The sequence below is a fragment of the Candoia aspera genome, chromosome 1, assembly GCF_035149785.1.
Source record: "Candoia aspera isolate rCanAsp1 chromosome 1, rCanAsp1.hap2, whole genome shotgun sequence".
NCBI classification, from domain to species: Eukaryota; Metazoa; Chordata; class Lepidosauria; order Squamata; family Boidae; genus Candoia; species Candoia aspera.
In genome coordinates, this window is record NC_086153.1 from 161,751,928 (window position 1) to 161,773,226 (window position 21,299).

General features: G+C 41.9%; 1 protein-coding gene across 1 annotated transcript in view; it reads left to right on the forward strand.

Annotated features, from left to right (window-relative positions):
• The first annotated feature begins 18,208 nt into the window (after nt 1-18,208).
• Nucleotides 18,209-21,299, forward strand: part of TFAP2D (transcription factor AP-2 delta) — a 43,414-nt gene continuing 40,323 nt past the window's right edge. Inside the window, exons 1-2 of the mRNA XM_063291459.1 lie at nt 18,209-18,247; nt 19,232-19,729. Of these exons, the coding sequence (XP_063147529.1) occupies nt 18,209-18,247; nt 19,232-19,729 (537 nt within the window). The remainder of the gene's footprint in view (nt 18,248-19,231; nt 19,730-21,299) is intronic.

Here is a 21,299-nt window from a genome sequence, read left to right on the forward strand (position 1 = left end):
CCGAGCTTATTAGAATATTATGGCACTGAGTGCTTTCAAAGCAGCCACAGAGAGGTGGTGTACAGAAAGTGGGAATGCTACAATGTCCTTCACTCTTCCAACTCATTTCAATTATATCTTAATTCATTCCTGCCCGTTTATCCCTACTCCACCCATGCAACAACCTCCTGTTGGCCAAAACAGCCATCTGGAACATGTTCGTGGAAAGAATATTGACTGTTGGGAACAATGTTGAATGCTTGTTGCTCCCTGCCTTGCACACAAGCTTTCCAAAAGCTTCAGTTTGACAAGATGAGAAATAGTGCACTATTAAAAGTCAACTTAGAATCTAGAAGGCAGGTGGTTTGTGGTCTTGGCAAGGAACACCAGACTAGTCTTTATCTCACATTTGCTGCCGTAACAACCATTCAAAGGCAGCCTGTGATGCTAGCAACATGTCCAAGAAAACAGACTGAAAACTGAGAAGATGCGGAACCGGAGCCCCATCTATCAGACTTCTTCTCCCTGCTCCCCTTCATGTTACATCTGAATTCCACGTACCCAGGAGCCGGAACCTATTTTCTGTTTTATGAACCATTAAGCCATGTCAGACTAATAGCACTTACTTGCTTTTAAGAACTCAGGCAGCAGCCCAAAAGACCAGTAAGATTTCCAAGGCTGGGGTATCATCACAAAACTCTTCCCTTAAGAAAACAACGCAACAAAAAACCCTTCCTCTGGTACCCATCAACCAACTTCCAAATCTGATAAAAATCAGAGAAGAATCCCAGAGGATGAAGTTAATGAGTGGCAGGCTCATATCAAAGACATTAGAATCATTTAAAACTTTTGAAAAATAGGAAGCTGCACCTTCACTGGCTGCATTTTCTTCCTTGTTTCCATTTTCCTAAAAAGAGTTTTTCAATGCTCTTGGAACACAAGAGGATGTTTACAATGCTGCCTGTTCAATCACACTGGTGGCTCAACAATAAGCTTGCTTCTCTTACTAAAGTATTTTCTTGACAATCATTAAACCATCTTCATATCCACTAAGCTCATATAAATGAAGCTTGCGTTTACATTATCATTTGGCTGACACGTTTATTTTGACAATATTACTGCCCTTCCTGCATTTTTCCTCTCCTTCCTAGAACTCTGTTTTTCTTCCACCCCTCTTCTGGAACCCTAATGTGTTCCTGCAGATGCTGCAAAAGATCAAAAGCTGTTCAGATCATATTTACAGTGCTAAAGGCACAATGTGTGTCCCTGTAAATGACATGTAAGTTACTGAACGATGATTTAACTGCAGTCAGGTTTTGCAGATGATCTGAAATTCTACTTTAGCTGAGAGATATGGTTATTCAGCTGCTTGTACAAGATCAGTTTTGATTCTCTTTAAATGTCACTCAACAGGTCCTTGCAGATGAAGAGATGCAGATGAATTGTCCTTAACAATATTTCTTCTGCTTCGTTTTCCTTCCCTGGGACGGTTTTAGGAATAAATTAGATCTGGAATAGCCACAGATTAGACAAATTAGAAGAGATTGTGGGAAATCGTCCTATTAGCATTTTAGACATTTTGGATCACCTCCTGTTTGGTTACTTTTTTTTTACGTTCCTTTTCTTGATGGGACGCCCAGCATGTTGGAGTCAAATAACCAGACTCTCTTCATGTATTTCCATAAAACTAGAACTGAAAAACATTAATACGTTTCTAAGTATCTATACTGAGATTGATAACTCATGATATATCACAGCCTTCTCCAAATCGGTATCTTCCAGATGGTGGGAATAACAGTTCTTAAAGTTCCTAGGCACGTTAGCTGAGAATTTCATCCCAACATACCCGGAAAACATCAGGTTGGGGAATGTACATTCAGGATATGTTTCAAGACCCTTGGGTTTTCCTTTTTCCTTTTTTTAGTCCTGCATGTCCCTCCTTTGGTAGCTGATGAAGCACAGCTGTGTTGAGACCTAACTGCCTCATAAACATTTGAAATGTACCTGAGAGTCCACATGAAGGAATGTTCCTCCAGACAACAGAACATCTCTCCACCAATGTGGTTCATTATGGATTTGCTCTAGATGATTATTTCTCTTTTGCAAACCAGCTTTCTATGTATGACTATATGGAATGTTCATGTGCTACTATCAGAAAGTGACAGGCTATTCTTTTACAGAGTACTGAAGACAGTTGAAAATAATAAAATGATAGGTTTCTAAACCAAGGCACAGAAATTAAAACATGCTTTTTAAAATTGTGCCCATTCCTTGTGCTTTACTTTTGTTTACCTACACATTGCAAGGCAAGTCTTAACATGCAGAATTAAGATATACACATTTTATTAGCAAATTCATTGTTGGACTGATGGTTTCATTTTGATATGATGTGACCTGCATTTCTGTCCTAATGTGACTCTCTTATCTAGTCTGTAAGTGTTCCCATGGGCAACAGGCTTAGCACTCTGAATATGAGAAGAGTTTCTGGTTCTTTGAGAGGGAAAGAAAAGCACAGCAGGGATTGAAAATCTCAACCCTGGGAGAAAGTTAGGGTGAGAAAGAGACTCAGAACAACCCCATCTTGATTCTGTATGGCAGTGTTTTTCAACCTCAAAAACTTTAAGATACATGGACTTCAATCCTCAGAATACTGGCTGGGGATTTCTGGGAGTTGAAGTCCACACATGTTAAATTTGCTGAGGTTGAGAAACACTGCCGTATGGTATATAGTAAGAGAAAACAGAGAGACACCCTAGCAGGTTTTTCAACTTCTATTATTACACCTTACAACAGCAGACTTCCAATATCTTTGCAGGGTCTGTTTCCTGGCCTGGCCGACATTAATGGGCTGACATTTCCCAAGCTCTGCCTCAAGATACAGAAAACTGAAGCTAGGAACTTTATGCAAGGCACGTGCTTTCCCACTACATCACAGTTCTTCCTTGCTATTAAAGATCCCTAATGACTGGATTATACTTCAAGAATTGTCTTAAATAGTATTGGGCATCCAGCATCCTGGCCTACTGATTCTAATTAAACACAATTATTGCAAACATGAGATAAATCATGTCTAGTGGCTATGTCAGTTTAAGAAGTGAATATAGATGAGATTGCATTAATACTTGATACCTTGCTAAAGTCCAATGTATTAAACAACTGAACGTCCTTTATTTGAAATCTGGGAAGGGAAGGCAAAGACTTATTCAGAAGTGGTAAGATGGTGGAGCACCAGCCAAACCTCCTAACGTTCCAAAACCAGTTCTAGCCACTGAGCTCCACTGCCTCTCTGGGCAACTCTTACGGATCCCTAGAATCAGTCAGAGTCAGTCTGCTGTAGGGAACAGAGGGTTCCCAGTAACATCTTTTGTTTTACTTGAAAAGGCCCTTTGATATTTCTATGCCATCGGTGAGCATCCGGCTTATTTTTTTAAAGCCTCTTCCCTCTGGATAGATGGGATATTAATATGATCCTTGCAACGAGCAGCAGAAGAAATAAAACATCTAGGTAAATACTGCAAATGAGATTAAAACCCTTAGCTTTCTGATCAAACCCTGTGACACAGAGTTTTGAGCAAATTAAACTAAGTGTACCAGTATTTAATGACTAATCCTTTTAAGTATTTTAATGCCCAAATGAAGATTTCTTGGGGGGGAGAGGGGAAGCATATGTGGTTTCCGTTAGAGCTTGCCTCCGGCGTAGGATTGAACAGATTGCTCCTTCTTTCTTTAGCTCTCTTAATTAATATTTCACTGCTTTTGTTTTTTCGCGGGCAAGCACCACGTGGTGGTCTGGTTCTGAATGGACAGTTCCCCGCCGGAGCTGTGCTGATAAACAAGAGGCCATGTGCTGCAGGGCTATGAGGTTCAATAAAGGAACCGCTCTTGCAGAAGGCCAATGGGGGAAATGGCCTTGTGGGAGGGAGAGGGCCCAGGCGTCCTCCAACGAGCAAGATCTAAAAGGCAAATACACCAAGCAGACCTCCTTCTATCTAACTTCCTGCCAATTTACCTGTCCAGAATCCTCAACCAGGTTTGGTGTTGCCTGAAGACAATAAAAGGGGGCAACTTTCCACATTTCAGGAAGTATTCTGCCAGACATGAAGTGGCTTGACAACGTCTGGAAGGCAGGCAGGATGTCCTAGAATGAGCAGATTACAAAACAGGGGTTTTTGCAAACTGATTTTTTGTTTTGCACTAGAGAATTAGAAGTAAAGTTGTTTTTCCCTAAGCATCTCTAATCAACAAAGCAGGAGAAAGCAAAGGGGTTGGAGGAAGTTGGTTGTGGAATTAAATTATCCACAGCTTAACTGCTGCAGCAGGCTCTGGCTGGGGCTTCTCTTGGAAAATGCCTGAAAGTTGCAATTGGAGGGAAATTCTGTATGGCAGTTTGGCTGCTAACTGCTGCAAGGTCAATGGTCTCCACATGGAATGACTTCATGTCTGTCCTGAAAGATATACATTAGTTATCAACAATTTGTCAGGCACAGTTTAAGGTTTTGATGTTGACTTGAGAGGTGGGATAGAGATCCAAATTATAATTATAGCAACAATGTATTCTCTTGGGAAATGCTTTTTTCTCCTTCTGTCTTTCCCTTCCTCCCTCCCTCTTGGTCCTTAGAAAATCAGAAGGGCTGCAATTCTTTTCTCAAGCTTTCTATTTTTAAATGATTTGGCTATCAGTTTTGTGTTCATTTTAGTTTGTGTGTGTGTGTGAACATGTATATTGGTTAGTTGCCTTGAGTAGTTGCTAGAGTAGAATTGTGGCATATGAATCAAATAAATAAAGGAAAATAAGGACAATTTTAAATTGTATGAACTTGAGCTTTGTATTGTGAGAGCAGATGTGGATGAAGATGAAGAGATTATACCAGGGACAAGATATATATTCTTCTTAACAGAAGCATGTGATTTCATCACTTATCTCACAGTTCATTAAGCCAAATTTTATACTTGCAAATACATAAGCAAGCTTGTGAGCAAGTTTATATTTGCTCTGAATAATTCACAATGACTCACTCTTGATGAAAGTGTCACAACATTTCCATGGAATGAACGTAGACAAAAATAACACCTGGATTCCAAGTGCTTTGTTGTTGTTGTTTTCCAGTGGGAAACCTTGGACAGTTCGCATGAGAAAGCAATTGTGGTTAGTTGAAATATGGATTGAAATGATGATCACTGCTGTAAGTTTGATGCCTGAAATCTAATGGTATTCTCATCTTGCAAATAATCATGGAGTTTTCTTTGATTTTCATACATCTAATGATTTAGCATACATCTAAATTTTTAAATATTTCCTTCACTCTAATTCTGAGCTATAAGACCACATTCCCATGCACACATGTTTTGACACATGCTCCTTGTAAATAATACATAGTTCTCTGGATATGCTATTGATACTTCTAGGATTGCACATGTTTAGATAAACTGCCAAGCTTTATTAAAAAGCTGGATGTTATCACCACTTCAATGACAAAGCTACAAATTTCCAAAACCTATACTAGACATGGAAATTATTAGGGTTGCATGTTGCTTTGTTTTTAAGATCTGAAGGTGTTCTGTTGAACCTTAGAATCAGATTGACTCTCCAGATCAGTTTAATTAATCAAATTGAATGCCCTCAAATCAATATAATGATTCAGAATGGCTTTGAGTTTATGCAAAAGATCCTTGTTAAAATCGATTTGGAAAATCAAATCACTGCTTTAAATTGACTTAATTTCTGAATCAATCCAAATCAAGGCAACAGTTCAGGCTAAAATGAAGTCAATTCACACACCCTTAAAATTATAAAGTCTTCCAAAATATTGTCTCAAACTGATTCTGTTTTTTCCAGTGATCACTTCAAGCGGTAAAGTAATTGGTATATACAAACAGTACTGTAAAATATTTTATTTTCCAGTTTTGCAGAGATCTGTATAGGAGGCTGGTAAAACTGTAATGCTGATTATTTTGCTAGGAACTGTAGCTGACTCCAGTTTATAGCTCAGGATTGTAATACATGCAAAATAGTATTTTGTATCCCCCCTCTTTTTTTAATTACAAGAAACGCAGAAAAGAGGAGTATGTTATCCTTTGACATTTGCCTTTCTTAATATCATTTGACTATCTATGAAACCCCATCTCTACCAGCACTGCAAATGTATTTTTCTCTCCTATGTAAATATTGTACTATATTCAAGGCAAACATGTGCAACATCTCTAAGAAGGGAGAATGCAACTGCATTTTCAGTTGCCATCTCAAGAGGTACTCTTTAAAATATACATATAGCAAAAGAAATTAGACATCAAATATTTCTGTTTGTGTGTAAGATGTAGCCTGGTTTTACCAGATGGCATGTCCAAGTTTAACTGTCATGTAAAATTACTTCCAAATGATGTGCCTGATCTCCTTAAAAATTTATTTTCAGACATTTATTTTCTATTCCTTCCTTCCTTATAGCACAGAATCTCAAAGGCATGCTTGGGACCACATCTTGACCCCATCTCATATCAATGCAAAGAACTCGAATTTGATATAAGCCTTGGCTAAATCCTTCAAGACTGAGATTTCTAAAGCTCTAAGGCTTTGATCATTCAGCCTCCATTCAACCAGAGTCCACCAGGGTGTCAGCAACACAATTGGTTTAAGGTGGATCTACTGACATTACAGAACTGAGTTCCTAGTTTGTACTGTCAGCACAAACAGTGAGATATTAGTTATTACCAGAAAACTATTTTGAAGTCCCTCCTTTCTTTCTGTTAAAAACAAAAACAAAAAACATTCAGTAATGAACACTTGCTGATTAAAAATGAAACTTCACTACCCATTTTATGGCTAGGTTGCTGAAGATGTGTTTTCCTTTTCCATATCATATTTAATTCTTAATTTTTAAGTGATAATTCTCAGGGAATATCTTGATTTTATTCATGAGTTGTTATGATCAATGGGGAAATTAAAATATGTTTTAAAAACATAAATATATATCCCCTGATGGGTTCCACTATCTCTGAAGTAGCTGGTTTCAGTCTGGGGAATGCAGTATATGCATTTTAATAGCAAAAAGTCAAGGAAAATATGTGCAATATATCTTGGATTCTTGAGTCAATAAAGGCTTCATGTTTCAAACCATGAATAAATATGTATTCAAATTTTGACAAAAACACCACCTTAATCATAGATTTATTCAAGCTGCTCATACCCTTGGGAGAATAATGGCTTAAAAATATTAATAGCATTACCCTTCATGTAGTGAGCATTTACTGACAAATCCTAGATCTAGAGGGAAGCCACAAAAATCTGGTAAAATACAACTTTGTATGAAACATTGCAAATGAATAATTAAAAGTTGTATGCAAAATACAACTATTTATCTGAAAGGAAGGTAACCCTACATTTAAGGTGATTCTCCAAATGAAAGATTAGCAGAAAGCATATTATAAATGCAAGCAAAAACTCAATGCAATGGCTAGTTTCCCTACTTTACCAACTTAGCCTGGCCAACTTCAGATGAAGATTTTCCTTTCCCCAATAAGTATTTGCAAATGTATGTCACTCGTGTGTCTATTGGGCCTATCTAGATACTTATTAGAAGCCACAGTCCAAAAGGGAGAGGGAGAAGGAGAAGGAGAGAGGAAGGGAGGGAAGGAAGGAAGATTAAAATTAATTGACTTTAAAATAAGGCACCTAACTGAAAAAATGAATTGATCCCCATATCATATACCAATCAGTCTCTCTCACAAACCCAAACCACTCTTACATACAGAAATACACCAAGCCATGCACACTGCATTCCCTTCTTCCAAGAGAAACAGCAAAAAAGAAGAAGGGGGGGGGAACCCGGATGGAGATGGAGATGGAGGGAGGGAAGGAGCAGCTGCAGTGAGAAGGGAAATAAAGAGAAAGGGGGGAGCAAAACTGGATGGAAATGAGGCAAGGGGAAAAGGTAGCTAGATGGGAAAGGAAAGACAAGAGAGAGAAGCCCTTTCTTTGGGGACTACAAAAAGGGTTAAAATTCACTAGGAAAGCAACCCTTCCCAAGCAAGGGCTAATCTTCAAGCTAATCTTCAAAGGCATCTATGCTTTTCATCATCTTTACACTTACAGCCCAATCCTTTGTTTTAAATAGCTTATTTATTCTTATCAGGTAATGCCAATCCAATTCACAGGTAATTATTTGGGAGGAAAAAAAATCTTTATATCAGGTTAATATGGCAATATCAAAATTGTCCACATTCATGGGGGACTGTTAATCCCAGACAGATTATGGAAATCATAGTATTCTTTCACCTGTGTATTTCCATACTAGCTGGATCTCACTGATAGATTTAAATCTAGGTGGCCCTCAAGATTCATGAAGTTCCTTTGACCCCACCACATTTACCTGCAATTGCCAGCAATCATATGTGAATGCCAGTGCTCAGCTTTATCTTTAAATTAATTATTTTAAATGGATGCCATAGTTTTGTTGGTATATAGACATACCATAATGCTATGAATTTACTCATGGAATAAGGCTTGTTATTACTGGTAGGTATAAATAAATGAGATTATTCTCAATAATCTAAAGAATCTGATGTTAGTCACAGTCTACAGAAGTTTTCCTTCTCAACTACCACTGAGAAATGTAAACAGTGGATCCTTAAAATGGATCTGGGAAATAACATCAGTCTAGTGTTTTTAATGGAAGAACAGCTTGTCATTTGGTGTGATATTTTCCTACAGAGGAATTTATTATGGGAAGTATGACCAGGATCTAATTGAGAACTTGGAAGAGTTTGTGTGGAATCTTTCCCTATGACCCTAAGTCAGTTTTTCATCTTTGAGTAATTGGGCCATCCTTTCTTTCTTAGTGAATATTAAATAAATCAAGATAAGAGCAGCCGTTCCCAAAAGAATTGAAGGCCTTTCTAGGTGAAGGACTTTGAGAATTTAAGGGCAATGAGTCCGCACATCAGCACCCACAGATCAGTTTCCTGTGCTCTTCCTTTCTAGGTAAGTATGGATAATGTCAAACGCTTTTATTAGTTGATAATCTTGAGTGACACTTTCTCTTCTCCAACTGCTTATGGCTTGGCATAATGGGTGAAACAGCCATCTGGTATTGGGCTTCTTAGAGCATGCCTATGTGATAATTCTGAAGAAGGCCTCCACATTTGATGCACAGGTTATCTTGAACAGGTCGTTCTTCACTATTCCAAGTCTCAACTTGCAAATGTTGGACTAACCTGGATTTAGCATTATCACAGAAGAGGTTACATTATGAATCCAAAAGAGTATGATTTAAGTTCCGTGAATAGACTAAATGTAGTTTCTTAGCTTTTGGCAATTGAAAATCTTGGAAAAGATTCGCGAGGCCAAGAAAATTTGGACTAATTTAAATACTGGAAAAATCTTATGCTGGAAGAATGGACTCCCCAGACTCCCCAGATAAAAGATGCCAACAATCACATGTAAGATGAACCATGAACACAAACTTGCACTCTCATATTCACTGCAGAAGAAAACAGTTCAGGACCATTAAAAGTGAGGTGATATGTAGAACTGTCGCTGATCCTAATCAGCTGAAGGAGGGGCCTTAAATAATGCAGGTTAAGAGAAGCCAGGGACACAAGTAAGCAAGTTAAACAAACAACTGGCATAGATGGAAAGATGAACAAATGCATCCTTCCTCCAGCTGGTATGACCAATGCTACCTAGGAATTCTAGGAGCTGAAGTCCTAAGAAGGCCCACATTGAATACGTCAAGCAAAGAACATCAAAATTTTCAATAACTGTTAAAAGATTCTTCTCTAAAGGAGAAGAATCGATTCCAACAGCTTTAAACTGTTCTGAGGCAAAATCCCAAATACTTCATGGAGTGTATAGATGTAGATGTAGATATACTGTAGATATAATTATAGATAAGGATTATAGATATATCACATACTATATATGAACAGAGGTGAAATTAAGACAGTGCAGACTAACTTCTTAAGAACTTAGTCTTCACTTCTGCACTTCTTTCTGCCCCAGGTAAATATCCAACACAGCAATTAGACTAGAGACTGGGATACCTAAAATAGAAGTGAGGGCTTGGAGACAAACTATTAGTTATTGACTTAACATTTATTTCTTCATGTTAATTCATGGTTAATTCTGGCCAATAAACATTTATTGAGGTAGAAAGCCAAAACTGATAAGAACTGATTCATTTATCATATGAATTTTGCAGAGCTCCTTATCTCTTTAGGATATGACCAGTCTAATCAGAGACTCCTGAAAAAAGTCAATACTAATATAGAACACCAAAATGAAGTGAATAGAATATCACAGAACACCAAGACTTGAGTTAAAAAATTCACCTGGGAACCAGAAAATTATTTAGCACACTTACTTTTCCACAGTTGTCAAAAGAGCTCTATGTATAATGTTTTTCCATCTGGGTTGTTAAAAGGTAAATATTCTAAAACTCCCCTGGATAAGAAAGCCTGCCTGTATGAATCAGGGAAAATTGAAATAATAAAATATATTTCATTATATTGCCCTTTTTATAACAACTTGAATTTAAATACATTAACCCTATACTGCTGGGCAGATTGGAGTTTTATATTATTTTGCTCCTTTTGGATGTAAATTATTACATAAATCTAGGGGTATCCAACATCTGCGTAGCTGCTGTGAAAACATGATAACAGTCCTAACACACTGAGAGGGCATTAGCAAATGCATACAGAAATGATTCTTCTTTACTGTCCTAAAATTAATATAACTTTAACACTATTTCTGTCAATCCAATCTGCCATTGCTTTATGTTAATATCAAACCTGCAACATAGAGGCCATGCTAACCACAGCCAGAGTCAGGCCTTACCTTCTGGATCTGTTAATGTTCCTAAGAACAACTCTGCTGAGTAGCACTCTTGAAATCCCAGAAGAAAAGCTATACCCAGCAGAGAAAGAGATGGAGAAACACAGGTCAACTGTTGGTTTTTTCACCCATGTATTAAGTCCTTCAGCAGCTTAAAATGTATCTTCTTTGGTTACAGTTTCAGTCCTCTCTACTGCTCAAATGAATTTCCCTTGTTCTATAAAAGAGATTGCAGGTACCTTCTCTGTACACCAGGTATGGTCAAGTGAGAAAGGCTCACACGACACTGAATATTTTCATTCTGATGATGGCTTTAGTTTGATTTTATCTATTGCATTGTTTTTGCTCTTTTTATGGTCTCATCTTGGCTTTATTGTGCACTATTCTCATCCATTAAAAAAAAAAAAATTCCAGTTACTGAGTAGAGTAAATATACCACAGTTAGATACATATATGCTGCCTCAATTGGTGATAGGTGCTATTTTTTTCACATATGGTGAACTCATGGGTTCTCTGCCTTTTATTTAATGGAAGCAAGATCTGCATAGAGTAGTGTCCACATGTTTACTCATCACACTATCACTGCAAAACTTATAAGGTAAATTTCAGATGTGAATGGCCATCAGTTTTAACATCACAACAGGATTCTAATTTCACTGTGCATCATAAAGTCATGCATGTCTTTCGGTGAAGTACTGTAATTCATACATTATTCCATTTGTTCATCATTCAGCATATGAAGTGACATCCCTTTGTGAACCATCTGTGAAATGCATGATGTAGGGTATAGATGGCAAAAAGTGAAGCTAAAGGAAGATATTGATTTTTCACACACCCATCCAAAGAAGAGCAGATGTTATGGCATGGATATATCACAAGTAACAACTATTACTCCTAAAGAAGATATTGCTGGTATACAAGTATAAATGAGAAGAATTAAGAGATAAAGTCTCCTTTCCTTCTTGGAAAAAGGGAGGGGGACAGTCGGCTGGTGAGTTAAGAACGATCCAATTGTAAAACATGAAACTTATTTTGCCAGAGATATAAGTAATTTTATTCCTAACCTTTTCTCTACTAAACAAACCCATTATTTTTAATATATCCACAAATACATTTAATGGGACACATATTTCACCGAAGACATTTGCTTAAAGAGAGTGCTCATAAATGACAACATTATTGAAAAGGTGAAATCTAGAAGGGCCTCAGGGCCAGATGGAGTAAGTACAGAGTAGAGCAGAAAATTCAAGGGAAGAGTACATTTCCTCTAATGCTGGGGATACATCAGGTATCTTTTCAGACTGAAGCCCTGCCAGCTTCATATTATGAAGCTCATATACTTTTAATTTTGAAATGGATTGTTAACAGCTACCTTGGTAAGAAAATTCCAGAAAGTATTACCCGAATAATTTGTCCAGCATAATCTGGTTGTATAAAAGGGTATCAAGCCTCAGATAATATTAGACTCCTGGGTTTTATAATACCTTTGTATGCTGCTAAACATGAATCATCACTGAAAACAGAAAAAGCCTTTCATGTGGTGTCAATTAACTTTTTGGATCAAGCGATGATGAAGTTCAGATTTCCTGTAGAATTTATTTCTTGGATAATAATTACTATTCCAATCCCTCTGCTTGAGGATTTCCTAACAAGCATATCTCACTGGTAATCAAAATGCATTATGTAATGAGTCAAGGATGCCCTTAATCTCCCTTAATTTTCAGTTTGGTGTTAAAACCTTTGGCATGCCTAATAAGACCAGCTGGTGATAACTGGGGAATACAGGTAGCTGAATTTAAATATAAGCTGCTGCCATGTGCAGATAGCATTTTAGATCTTCCATATAATTACCTAAGATCCTTACCCAAATTTATAATTCCTATTTTTAAATGGCCCTTTTTTCTTTTAATTTTTTCACAGATTAAAGCATTCATATTTGCCAGCAGATTGATATCACCATTAAAAAAGATAATAGCAGGAAGCCAGTGCACCTGTTTGTCCTCTTTTATTGAATTAATTTTCTCTTGGGCAGGGTCCTTGGAAGTGTTTATGCCTCCAACTTTAGACCTAGCTTTCTTTAGGTAGATATTGGTCAGGGGGGCTGACTTTTAATGCCTCCTTCAGTCAAGGGATGGTGCTGTGCCCTCTGTTGAAGAGATCGTCACCAGGTCCACCCCCTCTTGACAATTATGAAGTGGTTTCAGATTTATCATTCTTGGCCAAGGTGGTCAACAGGAGGTAGCTGTGCTGCTCCAGGTACTTCTGGATGAAATGTATTTTCTGGAACAATTTTTTTTCTGGTTTCTGGCCTGGGTATGGAATGGAGGCTGCATTGGTCAGGTGGACATTTTTGTTCAGGAAGCATGACAGCGGCAGTGTTTTCTGGCTTATGCTTCTGGGTCTTGGGCAGCTTTGATCCCGTTGAGTAGAAGAGTCTCCTGAGCTGCCTTGGGGAATTGGGGGTTGGAAGTATGACTTTGTAATGGTTCAGCTTCTTCCATGAGGTTCAGCTTCTTCTTCAGCTCCTGATGGTTTTCCTTGAGGATCACTGCTCTGCAGACCTTTTGCTACAGAGTGCCATGAGGTTCCATTCTGTCCCCCATGCATTCTAATGTCTCTGTGAAGCTACTGGGAGTTGTTATTGTGGGTGTGGAGCTGTGTGCCATCTATATGCCGGCACTCTTAGGTCCACGTCTCTCTTCCACCTGAATAAGCTGCGCTAGGATCTTTGGTGGCTCCTGCTTGAGCCGCTTTGTGACTGAATGAAGTATAATAGACTAAAACAAAATCCAGGCAAGGCAGAGCATTTCATAGCTGGTGGAGACTTTATCCATACGGATAGAAGTATCTGCACTTGAAGTGTGTGTGTGTGTGTGTGTGTGTGTTTCCATTGATGGAATGGAAAAATTGAATACAGTTTGGGGGTGTGCTTTGATCCAGCGCTGTCCTTTAGTGCACAGGCTGCAGAGACAAAAAGCACCTTTTTTTTAACTATTACCATTTTAGCCTTTCCCTTCCTAGAGAAGTCTGATCTAGCCACTATTATCTACACACTGATTATCTCCAGATTAGAATGTTGAAATGCACCCCCAATAGCAGGGTTCCTCAACCTGGGTAACTCTAAGCTGTGTGGACTTCAACTCCCAGAATTCCCCAGCCAGCTTTGGAGAATTCTGGGAGTTGAGTCCACACAGCTTAGAGTTGCCAAGGTTGAGGAACCCTGCTCTACAGGGATGTCCTCGAAGGAGCCTTGGAAGTTGCAGCAGTTCCAGAATGCAGTGGCCAAAGTTCTGGGGGTGCCTCTTGGTGCCTTAGTTGCATCAAGATGTCTGGACCAACTTCATAGTGCTTGCTTTGACATACAAATCCCTACATAGGCTGGGCCCTGCCTGCTGCTGGGTTTCCTCCATATGTTACAAACCAGGAGCCCCAACAGTCTTACAAGAGTTTTCTACAAGTGCCTGGCTCCGATCTGCTAGGCTAAGGGCCTTCTCTGTGGTGGCCCCAGCTCTGCAGAACCCCCTTCCCCTCAAAGTTTGGCTTGTTCCCCTCCCTGCTTGTCTTTAAGAATACTTAGTACTTATTTTAAATTCTAGCTTTCCTCCCTTAGGATTTCGTTTTTCAGAATCTCCTTCTGATATATTTAAATGTGAACTGATGCAATATACTGTTTGGGTGCTGCTATTGTTTATGGATTTTATATTATAGTTTGTGGTTGTGATATAACTGTAATTTTTGAAGTTTTATGAATGTTTTTCATTTATGTTGCTAATCTTCTCAAGGAGTCAGTGGGTTATAAATTTGTAAAGCAATACATTAATAAGGAAGGAAGGGAACAGTAATTTTTCCCCACTTAGTAAGACTATTTAGACCTTCCCTCCTTTTATTGTATGTTGATGTTGTTCTGATAAGAGAAAGGACACCTCAGAATGTTTTCCATTTCTTCTTATAACTCTTCATCATCATCATCACCATCAGCAACAACAACAACAACAACAACTTGCCACAGAAGCACATGACTCTCTCATCCATTTCCTCTTCATTCCTTCAAAATCCTTTCCCAGAAGCTGCCCAGATGAAAGTCATAAAAACTTTGGGAGAGCTTGCTCTGGAAAACTAAAGTAGGCCATTTATTTTTTGCCACCTATCATGTCCCAGCTCTGCAAAACTGCTCTTGTAGCCAGGACAGCACAGAAGGGAATCAATTAGCTAAGTGAAAATTGTGATTCATTTCTTTAGAAGGATGGCTTTGGGGTAGCAAATGAGAAGCCACTCCACAGCTTTTACTAAGTAAATACATTTGGATGTGGACCGTCTTGCATGGGGGGAGTGTGTGGGTGATTTTGGATGATTTTCTTGAAAGGGTTCAACCAAGCACATCCAAAGCATGGCAAATGCAGCTGATGTGACTGAATCTTCGTATCCTCAAGAGCCCAGATTATTTGTTTCAACCCCTGATTATGGACAGAGGCCTTGTGGTTGCTCTGCAGGACCAGAGGAGTTAAATTCTCCTCTGGAGGAATCACTCTTTTGCCAAGGAAGCTGAGGAGGAGATTGGCAAGGTCTGTGCACCTCCTCTGCCTTGTTTTGGCTGCAGGGAAGTAAAAACTGCAAACCAGCCTAAACGAAAACAAGGAAGATTAAAGCGTAGCACCTTCTTACTTCCCTTCCACTTGGCCCTTTATTTTTCCAGCTCCCCCACCCCCGCCGGGACAAACGAAAACTTTCTGTGACGGCAGGGAAATCAGCAGATTGAGAGAACTCTCAACCGCACGCCTGGGAAGCCGAGCCTTCTAGCTCTGCAGGGCACCGAAGACTTCGGGGCACCTGGTTTGGCACTACCATCTCTGTGATTTCAGCGGGTCCTAGTCCCGCGCCCTTGTTGCTGAGAGCACGTTTGGGCTGATATAGCAGGATTTCCTTTTCAATCTAGTTGGGGAGGAAATTGGAGTATGACCTCCGGATCCTCAGTTCCACTGAAAGGAAGTTCCATTGAAATGGATGGGGCTTCTCCCCAAAGGTGAAAGGCAAGGCGTCTGGGATTTAAATCCACGTAAGACAGCGCCTCTATTTGGCCAAAAAAGGTTTACAAAACTGTATGCAAAGTTCCGAGTTTCTAAGAATTCTTAATCAGAGAAAATGCTTAAAAATCCAGACTCCACGGGGGACAGGGTTGGGGAAGAGAGGAGAGAAAAGGAGCCACGAGCGGCTCTGGTTTGAGTTGGGTCCCCATCAGGTTTCCGACTTGGCATATTGAATCATCTTCATTATCCTAAGAGGCGGGTGGCTGTCCTGGTCTGGGTGGGCCAGTCAGATATTTAAAAGAGGCGGTGATTCGAGACGAAGCAGCGCCAGGTCGGGCGGACGGCTGCGGCCTGGGACCGGGAGGGAGAGAGCCAAGGACCGTTACTCGGGAGCAAGCGGACAGAGGGACTGCCCACCGGGGAAATGTGCAGAGGATGGCTCTGCTCGCAGGACACACAACTAGACGCTTCCTAAAGTAATTGCAGGGAACTCTGGTCAATGCGCCGATTTCTTTGCCCATCTTCATCAGGCGCAACTCAAAATGCGCCTGAACGCTGAGAAAAGAAGACCGTCGGGAGTCCCATTAATAAATAGCCTTTCAGGACCAAAATGTGAGGCAGTCTCATTCTCATTCTCTCCCTCTCTTTCTTATGAACGAGTTAAGCAAGACCTCTTGCCCCCAGGATCTTTCTTCGGAGAAGTCCGGCAAGGCCAAAAGGGTTTGCTACTGACCCTGGAAAGGGCCCGATTGGAAACTCGCCTTGCCCATTTCCGACAACGCATTGTCATTCCGGTCGTGTACCCGGGTCCATTTGTAGAAAGAAAAGCGGCTTGATTGACAGCTCCTGTTAGCCGGCGCAAACAGATAGCAAGAAACCCTCCCCTACCTCGGACCTTCAAACAGAGCCCACCTGTCTCTTCGCCCGCGGCTTCTTCTGAAAAACCCTTCGCGGTTTAAATACTTAAAAGCCAAGCGAATTAAATGGCAATTAAAAACCAGCTCCGCCCGCTCCTTATCGCCACTGCTGGCGGTTTCAGCTCGCCGGCAGCAGAGGGGAGATGCCAGGTGCCCACCCGCCTGCCTTCACCAGGCGCGGCAGCGCTGGGCTCGGGACCAGGCTGGCAGATGCCTCCACGCAGGCAGCGGGGCTGGGGTGGTTCTGCCGGCCTCTCTGCCGGCCACCTCCCGAACGGAACGCGGCCGATTGGGGTGAACCCATAGGGGGATTTTAAAACAACAGCCCAGCCTTGATTAGCCTTCCACCAAACAAAATAAAGTCTGTGGCACTGCCAGTACATTTGTCCAGTGGAAAATGCTCACCTTTTCTCTTACAGATGTCCCACGTTCCGTGTTATTCCCACTGTATGTCAGCGTGTGTGTGAGAGTGCGTGTGTAGTACCTATATAAAAAGCGTGGCAACAACACCCAGGTTTCAAATAAGTGCTTCCTTTGAAGCGCTTTTTTTAAGACACCCAATGTGATTTCACCTAGGATGCCCCACATTAAAAGGTCAGGCTATGGTGGGGGGTTAATTTCGATTCTGTTCTTTTAAAGGAAAAAAAACACCCGGCTAATTGGTTTTCTGTAATTTGGGGTGGGGGAGAAATTCAATTACACACAAGGCAAAATTCTGCTCTGGTCAAAAGTGGGGGGGGGGGGGAACCACACAGAGACCGCAAATACGGTGAGCTAAAAGAAACAACTTACCAATTGAAAAGGATGGTTTAGCTTAAATTCATCTGCATTGTTTTATATAATAGATCTAGTTCTTCCCAATCATATGAATTTAAAAAGGCCGGTGTCGAAGCGCTGAATGTGGGGATCCCACATTAGCCTAAGTACGGGTGAGAAAAAAGCGTTCTGAAAGAGCGAAGGGGAAAATGTATAAAAACGTTGAAAGAACCTCCAGTTCCTTATTAGGCGAAGATACAATATTTATTCCTTGTCTCCTGGGATGAGGCTGCTCTATCTATTGTCCTCCCAGTTCTCAGTGCTGATGCTTAATTTTCAAAACTTCTATATTACCAAGGGACCTACGACATCAGCCAAAGAAATACCCAGCAAGTACAAAATCTGATCCGGGGAGCCGCTTTTGTGCAGAGGGGAAAATTGTTCCTACAGGTTTTTAAAAGGCTTGTATGGCGGAAAAAAGGCTGGCGATCTCGACAAGCAGATTGGGGAACACCTTTGCATTTAGACAGAATATATGTGTGTCTCTATTTTTTCCACATTTGGGGGAAACGGGAGACAACGGCAATTTTTCTGAATTTTTTTTTAAAGAAATTATTGTTGGTTTGATGGTGGCTTTGGTTCTTTTCTTTCCTTTTAAATTTGGAGAAGGAATTTAATTTCACGCCTCGTTCGAAGAACGCAAAATGTCAACTACCTTTCCAGGACTCGTCCACGATGCGGAGGTATTTTGTGTGTGTGGGCGCGCGAGTGTGTGCGCGTGTGAGTGTGTGTGTGTGCGTGTATGCTTATGCATGTGTGTGTTCGAGTGAGCCTCTATGTGTGCGCGTGTGTGCGGGTGGGTTTTCTTCTCTTTCTCTCCCGCGCGCTTCCTTTTCTTATGTTTGTGTGTGTGTGTTAATCCACATTGGACCGTTACATTTAATTATAATCCGGCTTCAGAAAAAACTTGGGGAAGTAAAGGGCGAAAATTCGTTAGGACATCTGTCGCCAGGAACAGGCAAGGGGCAAACCGCTGTCGCGTTCAAACGGTTGCCCGGACCGAAACAGACTGAGCGGCGCGAGAATGCGCTGAAATGTTGGCGGCGCTGAGGAAAGTAGCCTGAGAGACAGCTGGGAAACGGGGGCCCAGCAGCGCGCGCCTCCCCTTCAGATTATCGGAAGCGGAGGTTTGGGTACGGGCTTGTGACGGGGCGGGACGGCGATCTTTTTAACCAGAAGGGGTAGAGATCCGTCGGAAGGGTCCTCGGCACAGCGGAGCCGAACCTGCTCCCCAAAGTGGGGGCCCTGCGCCTTTAGCCAGCGAGTCGGGATCCGAAAGGCGCCGGTCTGCGGCTGAGACCTGCAGGGAACGGAAAGGCTTTTGGGTCGGGTGACTTAGCCGAGCGGCTACGACCAGCAGCAAACGCGGGGAACGAGCGACTTTATGGCCAGTCGATGTGGATTCCTCGATTTCAGACGTAGGCTCTGCTCCCCCCCCCCCCAACACACACACACACTTTGATTTTGTCTCTCTCCTTTAAAAAAGACACCAAAGCAAGCACTAGCTCAGAGCTGCCCGGCATCAGCCCAAAGTATAGGTGAGGGCCAGGGCAGCCGGGCTGGGGTCGGGGAGAGCGCTAGGCAGGACGGGGTGCTTTGGGCCGCCCCGCTTTTTCCCCATGCCCGGCTTGCCGTCCCTGGGTTACCTTTTCCCTTCTACCTTTCAGATACGTCACGATGGATCAAACAGTTACCGTCTGATGCAGCTGGGATGCTTGGAGTCTGTGGCCAACTCCACCGTCGCCTACTCTTCCTCGTCGCCGCTCACCTACTCCACCACCGGCACTGAGTTCGCCACCCCCTATTTCTCTGCCAACCACCAGTACACTCCCCTACACCACCAGTCCTTCCACTACGAGTTCCAACACAGCCACCCGGCGGTTAACCCCGACGCCTACTCCTTGAATTCGCTCCACCACTCGCAGCAGTACTACCAGCAGATCCACCATGGAGAACCCGCCGACTTCATCAATTTGCACAACGCCCGGGCGCTCAAATCGTCCTGCCTGGACGAGCAGAGGCGAGAACTGGGGTGCCTAGACGCCTACCGCCGGCACGACCTCTCTCTTATGAGCCATGGCTCCCAATATGGGATGCATCCAGATCAAAGGCTCCTGCCGGGACCAAGCCTTGGGCTGGCCGCCACGGGAGCGGACGATTTGCAGGTAAATGGCACGCGCTTCCGGGGCGCGCGGAATCGCCCCGACCCTTCTCTGCCTCCTCGCTTCTCCTGCCCTGGATCGGGATCTCCGAGCCCTGCCCTGCCCTGCCCTGCCCTGCCCATCCAGATTAGCTACTCCCTCGCCCGCCAGCCCTGTCCTACGAGGGCGGAGAACCCAGCCCTCGAGGCAGGCAGGGCGCGGCGGGACCGAAAGTCAGCGTTTCCCAGGAAAAATCCGCTCTCCACCAGGGAACGTTAAACACGCGAGGGTAGACGCCCTACTAGATCCCGAAGCGAGGAAACTGGCAAAGGTTATGGAATAAGATCGGGGGTGTAGTTAGCAGTAGCAAGAAACAAGCGCTGAAAATAGTCCCGGGTGTGAATATATCTGAACGTTCATCCACCAGGAGTCCAGCCAATTTCTTTTGCTTAATCTCTTCCCGGCCTTCCGACGACAGGAATTTGTTTCTATGGGCGCCTTAGAAATGTAAACATCCTACCGATCGGCTTACCTTTCAACTGTGCCTACCCCGAAGCATACAGCTGTTTACTTTTGCTTACACAAACACACTTTTCCCGTTGTAAAATGTTTGTTTCAATATAAGAAAAAACTGTATGTTTATACACACACACATACACACGCCAAGAACAGGGAAACCACCCTAGCAGGTTAGTCAAGAGAGCAATTTTCCCGGTTACGTCTGATCAAGTGGTTTCTGGTTACCATGCTTGACGTTGTGAGTATTTAATATTCTGGTTTTCTTATCAGTTTCCTCCCTCAAACTATTTAAATTGGAATTATTCCTTTTTTTAAAAAAGTGTTAAAAGTGGTTCTATTTTCAGAGAAAAACAGAAAAGAAATGTTTTACTCTTTCAACCCGAAAGCGAAAGCCGAGGGGGTAGTATGCTAACTAAACGAAAGCCCCTCACGCTCATCCACGGTGGAATCTACACAAGAATAAAATCCTCGGGGGCCATAAACTCCTTGAAACCTGACTTTCTGCGCTGAAACTCACTCAATAATTTTCTACGCGTCTGTTGCCCCCTTCCCGCCGACCCCCGTTCCGTTTCCAACAAGAGCTTCCCTTATGTTCCTCCTTCTCCCAAATCTGCCATTCACTGTTTAGCTTCACTAAGACCTATTTACTCCCCCTTTTTTATAACCACGTCTGCTGCTGATTTTTTTAGCTGTACATTTTTTTTCTATGCCAAGCACAAAGCCTTGTATCTTTTTTCAAAAGAAGGGATTAGCGTCGTTTGCAAGGAAACCCACAATGCGTAAATCCTGTGCGGAAAAAGCACCGTAGTTTATCCAATTTTCGACTTAGTGCCGTTCAACTGGTCACTTGTGCAATGTCGTCCGACCAAATAACGTTTTCCCCCTTTGACCCTCCCTTTCCCCTCACCAGGCAGGAGAAGGCAGATTCATTTGGAAGAATCGTTTCCATTTTTTAAAGATTTATTACTGTTTCTAGCTAAGAGAGGAAAAAATAAGATCGTGCCTTCCCTCCTTTATATAGGTATGCCTCTGTGTGTGTGTGCGCGTGCCTGCTCATTGGGTATTTGACCTGTGC